Consider the following 14987-nt stretch of genomic DNA (forward strand, 5'->3'; position numbering starts at 1 on the left):
CAGAAGTGAAAATTCTTTGGGATTAGGAAACTCCACGTACATGTTCTGCAAAGGCATTAGGTGTTAAGATAGTTATGTTTAGACAACAAGAACACCAGCTTTTATCCTAATCAGTACTTTGCACGTTACATTTTTAAATAATAGTTTAAACATTGGTTCTATTCACTGCAAACTGCTGTGTCTCAGCAAACCTTCCCCCCTCCACTATCCCTTCCCATGGAAGCAGCATGCCAAGACATTTGGGAAGGGGAGAGGAAGAGAGACTGACCTCTAGGATATACCACGAGGAGGGCACAGAGAGGCTGCTGCTGGGTGCAGAGTGGGAAATGAAGTCAAGAGACAGTGGCTGGAGCAAGGTCAAATCTATCTCCACAGCTCCAGCCTCAAGGGGAGCCAGAACAGGACAGAGCAGGAACACAAGGAGCCATGGCTATGGAGATCTCTTGCACAGCAAGCAGTGCTGCTCCCAGAAACCACAGACCCCTTCCCTGCTCCCTGACTCCAGCCATCTCTCCACAAGCCTGCCCAACCCTCAGCTGCTTTTGCTGTAACACTCACTCCACGGCCAGCAGCTCCTCGCAGTGCATCCCCTTGTTCCCTGAGGATAGATCCCACACCAGGGATGGGAGGGAGGAAGGAAAAGGCCTCTCAGTTTGAAATTTTCTGCTGTGTACAACAAGCATGGCCACAGAATTAGCTCCTGTGACAGCTACTCCTTGTTTAAACTAATGCATCAGTCTTAATAAAATCTATGAGCCCAATTACACCTGCTGCAAATACCTGGGTCACATGTCTCAGGTACATGAAAGAGGTTAAAACAGCAGTTAGCTTATTCTGACACACAGGGATTTAGCACTTTTCCCCCCTCCAGTTTAATCTTTATCAAGTGACATTGCATAAGAACAATACAGGGATGCATCAAAGGCAACACTTCCAAATACAGCATAGAAGAGAATCCCACGAGTTCCCCACAGAGGTGAAAATTTCCTCAGATCAGACTCCAGCTGCACCTTACCGGCTGCAAACAGCAAGCTCCTGGTGCAAGTGACACAGATATCTGAAATCCTATAAAGTGGCCTGCTTCCTGTAGCAAACAGGCAAGAGTCAGCATTTAAGTAACCTTTTTCATGTTAACCCCTACTAAGATGAACTAGGTTTTAATATTTTTATTTTAGTGTATATTTTACATTAGAAAAGAGAATGTTAATAAAAAAGCTCCACATGCTCCTAACAATCAATTTTCTGATAAGTTCCCACCAGCATCAATACTAATATACAAATAAATTAATTTTGCTAGGTAATTTTTTGCCTGGCTTGGTGCAGGCTCTGCACAAGCAGTGCACCTGTATTCAAGTGCCTGTCCACATTGCCAACACGTGCCAGGGAGTGTGTCGTACATAATCTTTCTTCCTCATAATGTAGTGGTGTTTAGTCTCACTTTGATGAACGAGATCAATTTTTCTCAGCCATGCTACCCAGCAGGCACAAATAATCTTTATCAGGCTGCATGGCACTGTTATAACATGGATTCTTTCACTCTGCAAAAGCCCCAAGCCTTGATTAACAACTGTATGCTACTACTCCCTCATCACTCACTTTGGCAATACAACATCCTCCCCACAAAAACAAGTAAAGCAAAAATCTACATGGAAGACCTAAAATTCGTCAAATGCAGAATCTGATTTCTCTCAAACTCAAGGCATATTCCCCAATGTTAACCGGTCTGTCCCCTGCAATTCCTCTGTTTGTTTTTGTTTCTATAGCTGGATTTTGCACAGCTGATTTACAAGAAAAAGAGATGTCACATGTGATCATACTGAATCATAGCCACTGTGGGTACTGTCAGGCCAGACACAGCAGCAGCCACCCTTAACACCAGCCACTCTCCTCATGCAATGCCAATGCTGCAAAGTCCTGGTTAAAGGAGCATCAGAAAATCTAGCCGAGATATTTTTTAACCTCCTTCAGTGACTAGGAGGATTTTTGGGTCAGAGGAAGGGAGAGGGGGGGAAAAGCCCATTAAATTTACAAGCAGATTAAGGAAAAACACTCCACTGCCAATTTATTTTTAAAAAGGGTTTTGTGTTATTCTAAGGTTTGTCTGTATAATTGTACAACCATTGAAAATTACATAAACTGTAATGATCTAACACTATTAACAGCCATTCAGAAAAAAACTCCCTCCTCTTCTGAAACCATCAAGGGCAGGAGGAAAATGGCCCAGGATATGCCAATCTGAGCTCTGGCCTCTAGCCTGGCAGAAACAGAAACAGAAAGATAAGAGAACAAACTGGACTAAGAGGTGGTGTTTGCATGTGTCTGACTTGCAAGGGGAGGGGTGGCTTTGTCCTTGGCCGTGTTCTCCCAGAGGCAGTGCCTGCTTATCCCAGTGAAGCTGCCATCACTTCACTCGCTGCTCTCACCCCTGCACTGTCACTTCCTCCTCTCTTATGTGTCATGGAAGTCTTTCAGCAGGGTCCTCCGTCTCTGCTCTGCTATGTGCATTTGATTCTCTAAGTCCTGGTAAAAGAAAATATACAAACTGTTAGCATAAAATCTCTGAAGAAGACCTTATTTTCCTCAGGGAGACACTGAATTCTAGCTTGAGAAGCACCAACCATTGCATACTTCATGCACACTCTGGATTGCAAGATCCCAGATCCTTTTCCTTTTTATTTGGGCTCCCTCTGCAGTTACCTGCAACCTGCTCTGTCTAAAATGCTACACACTTAAGAAACCTGCTTTTCACCAGAAGGCTGCATGCAGTCTCCTCCAGAGCTCCATGGGGCTTGTTTCATTTTACAGGAATCCCTGAAGCCCTCACTCTTCTCCCATAAGGCAGTGGGCACTCTGCTTCTACATCATCTGCTGGCTAAAGATGGTTTCTGGATCTAGTTTCTCAGAACCATCACTTGACAGCCTTAGTGCTCATGCACTTAGAGCTGCTCCCAACAAACAAAATCTGGCCAACAGGCTCAAGCAAGCAGAACACTCACCCCTCTGTCATAGCTGTCTGCTCGCTCCACCTTCCAGGAGAGATTTTCAATTTCAGCTTCCAGCTGGGCCTGCTGGTATTCAAACTGCAAAGAACAAAATAAGAGACATCAACAAGAAACTAATTTAGTGGAGCAGTTTCATTACGCATCGGAGCAGACAAATGTGTTCTGCTGACAGCAGCGGTGGCAGAGCAGGTTTGTGTCTCCTCCTTATCCACCTTCACCTAGATAGGATCACCCTTTTGGGCATTTCTTGTGTGAGCACTCCCCAACCCCAACCTGCATCACTCAAAGTTAACCCAGTCGGCCTAAAAACACTGCACTTGACTAATATATCCTAATTCAGGTTATTTTGCCATGAACAGGTCACAAAATGCTCTCGTAAGTAGCTCTGCAGGCAAAGTGGAGGGATTGTTAACCACTGCTGGGAGCAGCAAGTTGTTCCACTGGCACAGTCAGATCCAGAAGAGAACATCTATCCACAGCCTTAGAGAACACATGACGCCATGAAGAAAGATTCTATAACAGGTTTTACAGGACAGCTGAGTCAAAGGAAAAACTCTTCACTGAATTCAAGGTTATTTTTGTACTTTTTCAGCCCATGAGATATACCAAGCCAGCAAAGAACTTATAGCAGGAATAAAAAGCAAAGCTATTTATTTTTATTATTTATTTTTATTATTTCCCTATTATTTTCTTGATCCAAGGAAAAGCTCTCCTCCAGCAGCTCTTCACAGGAAATATGACCCACAGCATTGTGATAAATCTTACCAAGAAATAAAAGCACACTTCCAGCCTCAAAACATTCTGGATAAATGGCTTGTTAGTGAAAGTGCAGTGAAGTCCCCTGGGAAAATAATGTAATGTATAAGAGGACAGAGCTGCTGGTCGACTTGAAGTGAAGAAGAAAGGTGCAAACCCACCTATTTATCCTGTCCTTACCTCAAACTCAGGACTAATATTTCAGACACTGCCCAGCTCTGGAATTCAGCCCAGCATGCTGCCAGCTATACCCCAAAAAGTCATCAGCAAAAAAAGAGCAGAGCATCTTACCAGCTTCTTTCTGGGACCAGACTCCATGTAGTAGGCATATGGATATGTGTACTGCAGGGTGTAACGACACTGTCCAAGAGTGGGAAGAAGAGAGAGAGAAAAGGACAAGAGTCTCAGTCTTGGAAGTCAGCACAGTCACATTTATGTGATCACTACAGGCTAAGAAGCTACCTCCTGACAACTGAACACTTCCTGGTAGAATTTCCTATACCTTCCTTGGAAGAACTTGTGCAGATCTGTGTATTGTGGAGTATGACTTCACAGAGGTCACTTCTAGATGATTTTTGGTTAGTTCATGTCCTAGACCAGAAGTACTGTCCCACATAACCACAACTCTTAAATTCCTTTCCTTACTTGATGTTATGAATTTAGCATTCTGGCATATATTCTCTTCTCTGTGCTAAACAAGACACAATTACCCACCTTTGCAAGTAGTTTTGCAGCATTCTGTAGGTATTGCCAATCTATCCATGTTCCTAAGTTGTTCATAACTCTTTCTTGGATTTTCTCCTGGATTCGTTGGTATGTCTGTGCCTCCAGCTGTAGGCTTTTATTGTGATTCTCCCACTGGAAGGGGTGGGGAGGGAGGGAAAAGAAAAAAACGTCATGAGAACAGAGTACTACAGCTGCAAAAGCACAAGCACTAGCAAGCAGAAATTGGAGTGGGGCACGAGTCCAGCAAGGCAAGACATGCTGTGGGAAAGAATGGCAAGGCAGCACCTCCAGGAGCAAGTGGTGGAGGCTGTACACAACAGACTGACAGTAGCAAGAGCAGGGGAAAACCCAGCTCCTCCAAGTGGGAATGCTCTCTGGTCACACAGTGACCTTGTGTCTAACAAGGTGGAAAGTCATGGTGATTCCTCTACTTAAAGGATCTCTATAGGAAGGCCAAGAGTTTAAATTAACATTTGACATGGGCTGAGTGAACTCCAATGTCCACGTGTGCATTTTAAATATGGCTATTTCCCAAAGCCTGTTGGACTGGAGAGCCAGGAATGAAGACATTTATTTTATGACAGGACTTGGCTCATGCTGTGAAGCACAGACTCATTTTAATGGGGAAACTGAAACACAGCAGTATTTAACCTCTACCACATTCTCATCTAGAGATGCTGCTGTAGAGTTGCTCTGCATGGCCAAGTGCATGGAGCCTGCTGTGTGGACAGAGATGCTCTGACAGCAACTTTTAAAAATGTGATTACATGAAATTTTAGTAAAACTTTGCTATAGCAAATGGAACTTTGAATATGGTAGAATTTATTTAGTTTTTATCTGTATAAAGACGTACTGCAGAGAAAGGGAGATACCAAGTCCTGAAAAGAAATGATTGGAGCAGTATCTATCTACTGCAGCAGCACTCAGCCTATAGGTACATGGTACAGTGGCACACAAGTAATACTGATTTTCTCTAGCACAAGGGAATACAGGAGTGAATACAATTTGCTTTGGGTATGACATCACCGGTTTGGATGGGACTTTCAGGGCAGTATTTTGAGTGAAAAACAACAGGGCCTGAAAATTCTGCATAGATTCTCTTTGGGCAGTTTCTTGCACGGAGATTGCTGGCAATGACCTTTGCACCAGGCAGGGAGCATTAAAAGGCTACAGCAGCTCTGGCCAAGGAGATGTCTCCTACCCTCTCAAAATAGAACAAGTACTTCTTAAGGGCCTCCCTGGCCTGTGCTTGCTGACTCTGGTTTACAATATCAGGATTCTCTTTGTACCGACTGCATTCGTAGTACTCGCTGCCGTGAGTCTTCCAGTCTCCCAGACACATCCAGCAGAAGTCTGCAGAAAACAGCAAAAAACTCACTGTGATGCACAGAAAAAAACCTCTGCGAAAGAAAAGCTTCAGGAGATAGAGCCCATCTGTTTTCAGATATTTCTGCTAAGCCAAGAAACACACACGTTTTGTATCATCTTGCAAAACAGAACTCAACACTGAGCCAAAAATACCAGCCTGTCTTGAAGATTTTAATTGCACAGGCTCTCATTCAACTATGGAAAGTAAACCTTGAATTTCTGCATCCTGTACACCAAAACCACTGGGCAGAACTGCACTTGCACCCTGCACATACTGTCTTTAACTCTGGGTTAAAGAGGCTGCCAGTCTCTTTTGTGAGTTGCACCCTCCCCACCATGGGCACACAGCCCCATGCAAACCTCTCTCTGAATAAAACACAAACAATTGGATCCTAAAATGAACTAAGTAATGCAAAAGAAAGTCTGCCTTTAGTTCTCTCCAGGAGGGAAGAGCCCAGGCAATGTCAGATGTCAGTGGTTTATGATACTTCGAGTTAGAAGCTGCTGAAATAGGAAGAAGGCAGAGTAAAGAGAGCAATAGTAAAAATAGCAAAACATGACAATTTTCTGATTTTGGAGTGAGGCTGTGAGTGATCTGATGCAAAGGAAAAAAGATGGAGATTAAGTTGCTAGAATAAGAATCCCTTCTGTGTTACTTATGATAACGAGACCGAAATCTGAAATTCCCGAGTTCATCAACCTTCTCAAGTGCTAAGTCACCATGGTATCTTGGCACTTGCCTGCTCCCCCTTGTCACAGAGCTCCATCAAAGCACATCCAGTGCTGCTGAGAACCCCAAAGTGAAGAAAATGAGAGAGGACAGTCACCTTTAATCACCTTCCCAATAAGGTTCTGGTATTACAATAGTTTCTAGTGGTACACTTAACTCAGAGGGCTGAATACAGCTATCTCACTCCAAGGCAACAGAAATTAATTCTGCCATGAAAAGGTAACTGCAAGAACAGGTTGTCATTTTGAAGGGCCACAGAAAGGGTCAGAGACACTTAGGCTGCTAATTGCACAGGAGTAGACTGAGAAGTTCAACACCGGCTGTTACATATAACAGTTCACAGCTCCTGCAGTTTCATCTGGGTTGAAGCTCAATATTTCCATCACTGAGCAGAAGGACTTAAACTGATCTGAGTAAATGGCTACGTTTGACAATATTTTCAGCTGATTACAAATACAATTACATGGAAAGATCTCCTGTGATATGGATTCCACTGTTAATATTTTGGAGACTTCCCTATCCAATAGACATGTCAGGGGCAGAAGCCAAACCAGCACTGAATCAGAACATAGCTGAGATCACAGCCAGTGGGGGAAAAAAGCTATCACACAGAAATCTGTAATTAATATCCTGTTCAGCTTTTACTAGGGGGAAAATATCTCAGCCTGTGTTCACAATTTATCTTAAAATCACAAAAAAAAAGTGAAAGGATCATCACCACTTACAAACATTGCAGAGAAAACAGCTTCCAAGCCCAACTTACCATGCTTGCATTTGGAACATTGCTGAAAAAGAAGAGATGAGAGGCATTTGGTTAGCAGAAAGTGTGGGAAAAAAATTCCACTCAGAACAAGGGAAGTTTGACGTGTTCAGGGAATTACTCACCATGTGATTGCAGCCTCCATTCTTTTCAATACAGATATTGCACTTGGGACACTGAGGAAACAGACACAATTGTTAGATCCAACTCTAACAGCCTTCTGAAGAATGACAGCACTTGTGTCATTATTCCTCTCTGCCTTTTTTTCTTAAAAATATGCATTCATGTATGAGAAATATTCTCATATGAGAATATTAGCATTTATACCCTGCTTCCCACCAGCTTCTGACAGCTCCATTTAAAAGACAGCAGAAAGGCAAAATTAGGAAGTTACACTGCAGCACTGGACTGTTTGCTCAAGAGAACAAATTTACTGTTGTTAGTCCTTGTAAAACTGAAGGTTGTGCTGAATTACCACTCTGCATTTACTCAGGCACAGAGACACAATTAGTTCATGTATGACAGTGTATCACAGCTACTTTGACTACAGATAATTGTCACTATATTCTGCCTTCAGCAGCCACTAACAAATGATGTCTCAGCTACCTGCAGAAAATTTGCCTAACCACAAGAGATGCACACACCCTCACTCTACAGATACCCAGGTGTCCGGATACATTTTTTGAGCTGCATAGGTAAAAAGGAGGAAGTGAATTTTGCTACTTTGTATAAATTTTCATGTCAGGCAAAATGTGTGCTCAATAAAATAGAGTCTTATTTCTACAAACAAGCATAGCAGGAACAATACCATCACATGCTGACATCTTCTCCAGAGAAGGAAGGGAACTTGAAATCCCTGGTCCATCTAAATACCTCCTTTCTTAACATAACTGAAGCTTGCAGCTAATCACCACTGTCACAATTGCCACTGGCCATGGTAGCACAAATGTAGCACAAAAGAACTGTTTTGAAGTCAGGCCACAAAATTCCAAAAAGACATTAAAACTTCAAATCTTGGAATAGTACTGACTTTGCACTTATGACACCCTCTCCTTGCATTTTAAATACACCTCCACTGATCATTTCATTGTAGTCACAATTCTTTTGCCTGTGGGAGGACAGCGCACCTGGCAGTCAAAGACATTCACACCAGGTCTGGAATAAGGACCACCAGGTCCTTACTGCAGGAGGGCAGCTGAGCTTCCCACACAAAGCATTCCCAAGGCATTCAGCTGAGTTCTATCACTGCCATAGGGACAAAATTAGTTCACATATGACATTAGCTTCTGACAGAAGCTTCTTGACAGTCCCTAGGGAGCTGTGAGAATTTGCAGTCTGTGAAAAAGAAGAACACAATGCTATGTGTGCACAGAATTATATCCTGCTTTCCAGGCAGGGCTAGAGGACAAGAAATAACATGCAGGTGCCTGTCCTTACATCTTTAGTGTGAGCACTGATGTAGTTGGCTGTTTCAGAGTCATCTGCACACTTGGTAAGCCATTTCCGAATGGTAGCGCAGTCTGTGGGCGCGTGGTACATCTGCCGACACTTAAAGCTTAATAGTGGGGAGAAAAAAAGAAAAAGAATGTATCAATTTCTACAGAAATGACTCAAGGATTGAGGTTTTCCTGACCAAAATCTGGAGGCCCCAGTAAGGGATGGAAATGCTCTTGTGTATTTGAAGAGTGTGAAGACCAAGACTGAGCTCCAATTCCCCCTTCTTGTGTAAAAGCCAGAGTCAGGATGAAAGTGGATTCAGGCCTGACAAATCATGTGTCTGAGGGCTGATGTGTCCCTTCCTAGAGCCTACCTATGTCTCTTCTAACGTGACAGCAGAGTTCTGGGGTAGACCAGTCACTTATAAGTAGCCTGACTCCAGTGGCAGGTATCAGGCATCTGTATTAGCATGACTTGACAACCCCAGGTGAATAAGGGCCATTTGCATGGAGATACCAGAAAGCTGAGTCTCTCTGACTCTAAGGGAGTCAAATGTTTGTAATAAACTTAAACACTCAATACCAGCAGATAGCAAGGAGCACTCCATGTTTACTACCAGAATCTATATCAAACACTGTGTAGGAAAATCTTTAACCTAGCCAAAATGTGAGAATGTGGTAGATCTGTGACCCGTTAGTTAGTCAAGCTCTGTGTCCCCTGGTGTCAGAACACCCAAGTTCCCAGGAGTTTAAGAAACAAGGGGACGTCTGACCACCTGCAGAAGTTAGATCACAAGTGTCCAATTACTCAGGCTAACTCAAGTTACAAACAACTCTAGCATTTCAGATACTTCCACACACCAAAACTGTTGGCAAGCAAAAGGATTGACTCTGAGGACAGCACACACTTTCCCTGTAATCTGTAAGCTTCTCTGTTTCTTACCAGAAGACCTCATTGCAACGATTGCACTGCACTCGCCGGGCTTTTGGCTCTTGTACCTGTATGACCATAGGGCAATCTGCACCAGGACACAGCTGCAGCTGGTAATGGCTCTGTGGACACAACAAGGGAGTAAGATCAGCACTGGGTGCAGGAGACCATTATCTGTTCAACTTTAACCATTCCTATCCTCAAAAAGGCAGTTATTTTGTATTATAAAAGAGTGGAAAGTGTCACCAGGTCTTGGCTATCAGAGCAGACCCTGCATCTCCTAACATGGAAGAGGTTTGTTACTTACTTACAGCTTCTCTAGGGGGAATTCAAATGCGCAGTTACAGGCTAAGTCAAAACAACAAACAAAACCCCACAAAGACACTAAACAATTTTACTCCTTTTGAGCTCTTCCCCCATCTTCTCCTTATTTTCCAGAAGCTATTCAGCTGCTCTCCTGTGCTGGCCATTTCTTCCCAAAGGGTCTCTTATTGAGGTGACACCATGCCTTTATATTGCTTTGCTGCTTTTTTAGTATTCCCTGTCTGTTCCCAGTTATCAGAATACTCCTGCATATTTAACCTTAACAACTGCTGCTTTAATTTCAAGAAAGCTCACATAAAATGTAATTGAGCAAGCCAATTCAGCTGGGCTACCCTAAGCTGAGGGACCTATTTTTCTGAACCTAAAAATATTTATGTAAGAACAAGAAAGACTTGAATAATCAGATTGAAGTTTTGAAATTCTCAGCTGCAACACTGAGGATTTTGAAGCACCAGCCAAGGAGTTAGTTACAGCAGAATTTACTTTGGCAACCTGCTAGAGCATTTTGTCAGTGAGGCTGTCTTACAGAAGCAATCACATCATGCCTATTGAGGACAATATTGCTGCAGGTACTGCAGTTCTAATCAAAAATGCAAGACATTCCAAACAAAATTTCCGCAAGTTCTTGGTGACTTGACCCATGGTATTTTAAAACGGAAAAAATCTACTACCTCCACATAGTCCCTGAAGAGGTAGCGCCTGTATTTGTCTTTCAGCTCTTCACTAGGCAGCAATGGAAACACAAAGTCTTCTGGTGTCCGGAGTAGACAGTCCTGAGCCATGCAGGACACCCCTGAGAAGAGAAACCAACATCTCACAACAGTGCAACTTATACTAAGGGGTGAATTCTCAGAGAGTATTGAACACAGTTTCCTTGGAGCCATCTGTTGTTGTGGCAAGAGGGATACAACTGTGAAACAAATCTGGGCTGCTGAAAAGCTGAAGCCCAACTGTCTTCACCAAAAGATGACAGGGCACATGTGTACCCAGGACCAGTGAGTGCTTCAACCAGCATTAACAAGGTCAGATACTTAAATTAGAAAATTACATGTTACTGCCATGCCAACATGAAAGACAGGCTTGGAAAAGCCCAAAGCAACTCTGGCAACTACTGGCTTCTCCCCAGCACAAAGGGAACAGATGCTTGCATCCACAAGCACTCCAGGGGCATTGCAACAGTCCATCATCACAGATGCAAATTCTATTCAACAGATTTGCAGTTTCTAACTTGTTACAATCTTGCTCTTGACTCATCAGCATGGCCAGTGGGGCAAATACAGACCCAGCACCACATCGACCTTGAACTCACCAACTCCAACACCATCCTTGACGAGCACTGTACAGTGCTGCTCCCAGCAGCTGCGACAGAACTGGTGCTGACAAGCCAGGGAGAGCAAGTTCTCCTTCCGGACAAACTGCATGCACACTGCGCAGTGGTGGGAGGAATGTACCATTGCCTGGGAGAGACACAAATCAAAGTGAAAGCGTCCCAGACCTCCTAGAGCATTTTCAGCTCATTCACAGACACCTGCCCCACCCTCACTGTGACAGTGGTCTCCACAGAGGTCCAGGCCAGAACAGGTTTATAAGCAGCTGGTGTGCTAAGGTGCTGCACTGCCCCAAACAGTCAGTCCTTCTCAAGAACCTCTAATCTCGCAGAGCACAAGTTGACAGTCGCTGAAGAGTTTCTGCTTCTCCTCTGTTGCTGCCCAGAACTCACCTTTACTTTTCTGGTTCTTACTCTCACCTTGGTCGAAATATGTCATTGTGTTTGTCCTTCCCTGGATTTACTACTATTCTTTGTTAGCTGGGCCAGACTATCTCCACAGGCTCTGGAGAGCAGCTGTCACTGCAAACAGACTTAGCACTGCCCTTGTACCAGACAGTAATTCTGGGTAATGGGAGATGCAATTGTAGAGTGTTTATACAGAGAGGAAAGGGAATTCACAAACTATCACCTCCCATCTCTTATCTTCTGTCTATGCTACATTTGGCAAAATAGGCATCGTCCCTTCAGCTGAAAAGGATTAAGAGGGCTTGTTTCAAATAAGGCATAACTGCTATTGCTTCACCAAACCACTGAAAGTAGTCTGGTTTCCCCCTATGTAGTGCAAAGCTGATCCCTAGACAACAGATCTAGCCTGCAACACATCTCCACTCACCCCTGGGACCTGCAGAACTAGGTCTAGCTCAGCATCATCAAAACCAAGGCTCTACCAAACTGTCAGCTGCAGTTTATGTTCCAGTTTTTCCTTTCACAGACAAGTCATAAAATCACTTTGCAACCACTTTGCTACTCATGGAGAAGCTGGTGTGAGCCTGCCATCAGTTTCCACACCGATCTCTGCCTGCCAGAGATGCAGAGCAGCAGCCACATGACTGACAGAACTTGATTTATGGCATGGCCACATGAAAGAGGAAGCAATGCAAATCTGTTCTAAGTGGCTTCAGTTACAGACCAGAACAAGACTCACTGAGTCTGTAATTGCACTGATTGCCTGGATCAGCTGCTCAGACTGAAGAGCACACGTGCCACCTCAAACCCTCGCAAGCTGCCTCACTGAGCTCACCACTTCAGTTTCTCCCTATGGGGTCAGTCCCTCTACAGACACTCACTATGAGCATCTGTCCCCAGAATCATTCTGCATTACAAGCTGAAGCACAGAACACCTTGCTCCAGCACACACAGACTGTAATGAATCACCTAGAAAATCAAGTTTAAATTAACCTTTTAACCATAGTATCTTTCTTCCTAAAATAAAATCACCATTTCTAGGAGATTGGAGAAATTATTAACAGCTCAAAACAACTAAAGTGTGTGTTTGGGTGTGGCCACTGCTCCACATCCCACCCACTGGAGCCTCTGGTCCAGGCCCAAAGTAGACCAAGCCACTTGAACACTGAAAGCCACACCTGTGGCAAGGGATCAGAACAGATAAAAGGCCGTAATTACAGCGTGCAGCCTTGATGAGTCCCACTGCCTTGGACCTTACAGCAGCTAAGATTGACTGGATCCAAGGTGGTTACCATTACCTCTCTTTCTTTTTCTTTTTTCTTTCTTTCTTTCTTCTCCTAACTTCCTTTTCTTGAAACCTGGATGGATTAGAGTTTGCTAAGTCAGTGCCTTGCCTTACTTTAATTGGATCTTGCTTTAATATTTGCCAAGTCCTTTATGGTCCAAAGTTTGTATGCAAAAGTTTGCTATTTAACCACCTGAGAAGTTTGTTGTCTTCTCCTGCACTCTGCCCAGGGGTAGCAAAGTAGCTAAATCCCTTTCAAACACTTGAGAGAGCTCAGGGTGTGACAATTTTTCAGGTGAAGTGAGCAGGGTGTCCTTGAGAGTGGTGAGGAGCTACTTTCTACTGGGACAACACAGTGCTGGACAAAGAAGAACTGTCATTTAGTCGAAGCTGAATTTTCCAGCAGAGAGATCATGGTAACCTGGGAAAAGCACAATCTCAACTGCTACCTTCAGCTAGACTTGCTAAAAGATTATAAAACTTGTCCAGCATTGAATGGACAGAGCTGGGCTGAAGAAAATTAGCAATCTCTGCCTGGCCTTGTGGAAAAAATACAGCACTTAACAAAAGAGAAGAAAAAAAATTGGTAAGGGAAAATCCATAGTCTGCACACTTTTGGGAGCTGCTTTAATAGTTGTTCAAAGAGATAAGCACAGAGCTAAGCAATGAAATAAGGTGGTGAATGGGTGGGTCTTTGACTGAATTGGCTAAAATACTGCACATGACCTTGGAGGCAGAACACAGTGCCCAGCACAAAACACATAATGAGCTAAATGCTGAAAAGATACTAACAGAAAACTTGCATGTTTGACTAAACAAATCTCTTGTAAGAGAAAGAGAATTACATTTGCAGATTGCCTGCTTGAAGGGGAAGGACTTGGAGAATGAGATGGGGCTTTCCAGACGCACTAAAGAGGTGGACCTTACTGATGATGATGTCACCTGCCTTTATCCTTGGGAGGAGCTTGATACAGCAAAGCCATAACCCCAACCTCTCCGTAAACTCTGCCCATAAAGACTGACGCTGCTTATGAGAGGGAGTGTGAGGAGGCAGCACCCACTGCAACAACTAAACAAATACCCTATTCTGCAACTGAGCTGGCTCAGCTGCAAGAAAAATACAGCAGGCAAGCAAAGGAAACCAAAACAGTATGTATGGAGGATTTCACTGATGGTTGGGGGCGGACAGCATAAAGCTGTTGGAGGACAAAACACAAGGACCCTGGGGTCCCAAAGTGTCCTTCACAGTGCATAATGACAGAGAGCCCTGGTCTCTGACTCAAAGGACAGCCTATTGGGCAGGAGGTTTAGACCCCTGGAGAGGGGAGAACCCATCCCCATCCCCACTCCAGCATAGGATAATCTCATTGAGAGTGTGCAATAGGCTTCTTGCCTCCAACTGATACACGAGAGGGGTCTTGCAGCCTTTCAGTCTTCTCCCATGCTGTTGTTTGCTGAGCCAGAGAGAATTAACTCCCTGATTAAAGGACTACCTGACTCATTGAAGCTTTAGGCAACTCAATTGCTTAGAGCTGCTCACGTGGATGGACTGCAGGCAGGACCTGGTCTTAACATGGGGGCAGTTGGTAATCTATGGCAGGTAGGACTTGTTGCAAATGAAGACTCAGACTGCTGTACAAAGGGCAAAGCTCAGGGATCCCATGGATAGCCACAGATGCCCGTCGCAGAGAACACAAAATTAACACCAGATGGAGAGTTCTTTCTTTTGAAAACCAGTCCAAGCGGGACTGGGTTTTCTTTTTTCTCTCCTTTTACAGGTATTTTATGAGAAGATGATTGGCCATAAGCAGATGGAAGTGGCAACAGGACTGAAGAGTTACACTGTTCTTCATTGCATCAATTATTTGCATGCATTTTGTCTCAGTAGTTTTGTCATGTTTCTATTTGTAATGTTTTGTCTCAGTTTTGCAGTA

The 14987-nt window shown here is 43.8% G+C and overlaps 1 protein-coding gene across 5 annotated transcripts in view; it reads right to left on the minus strand.

Annotated features, from left to right (window-relative positions):
- Positions 1-72: 72 nt before the first annotated feature.
- Positions 73-14987, minus strand: part of ARIH2 (ariadne RBR E3 ubiquitin protein ligase 2) — a 34317-nt gene continuing 19402 nt past the window's right edge. For all 5 annotated transcript variants that reach the window (XM_058845456.1, XM_058845454.1, XM_058845453.1 and 2 more), the window contains 11 exons: positions 11343-11490; positions 10705-10826; positions 9722-9831; positions 8780-8897; positions 7468-7518; positions 7346-7367; positions 5686-5837; positions 4473-4616; positions 4050-4118; positions 2997-3080; positions 73-2520 (listed from right to left, as the gene is read on the minus strand). In XM_058845456.1, coding sequence (XP_058701439.1) covers positions 2449-2520; positions 2997-3080; positions 4050-4118; positions 4473-4616; positions 5686-5837; positions 7346-7367; positions 7468-7518; positions 8780-8897; positions 9722-9831; positions 10705-10826; positions 11343-11487 — 1089 coding nt within the window. In that variant the 5' untranslated portion in view covers positions 11488-11490 and the 3' untranslated portion in view covers positions 73-2448. The remainder of the gene's footprint in view (positions 2521-2996; positions 3081-4049; positions 4119-4472; positions 4617-5685; positions 5838-7345; positions 7368-7467; positions 7519-8779; positions 8898-9721; positions 9832-10704; positions 10827-11342; positions 11491-14987) is intronic.

The sequence above is a fragment of the Poecile atricapillus genome, chromosome 9 (genome assembly GCF_030490865.1).
Source record: "Poecile atricapillus isolate bPoeAtr1 chromosome 9, bPoeAtr1.hap1, whole genome shotgun sequence".
Classification (NCBI taxonomy): domain Eukaryota; kingdom Metazoa; phylum Chordata; class Aves; order Passeriformes; family Paridae; genus Poecile; species Poecile atricapillus.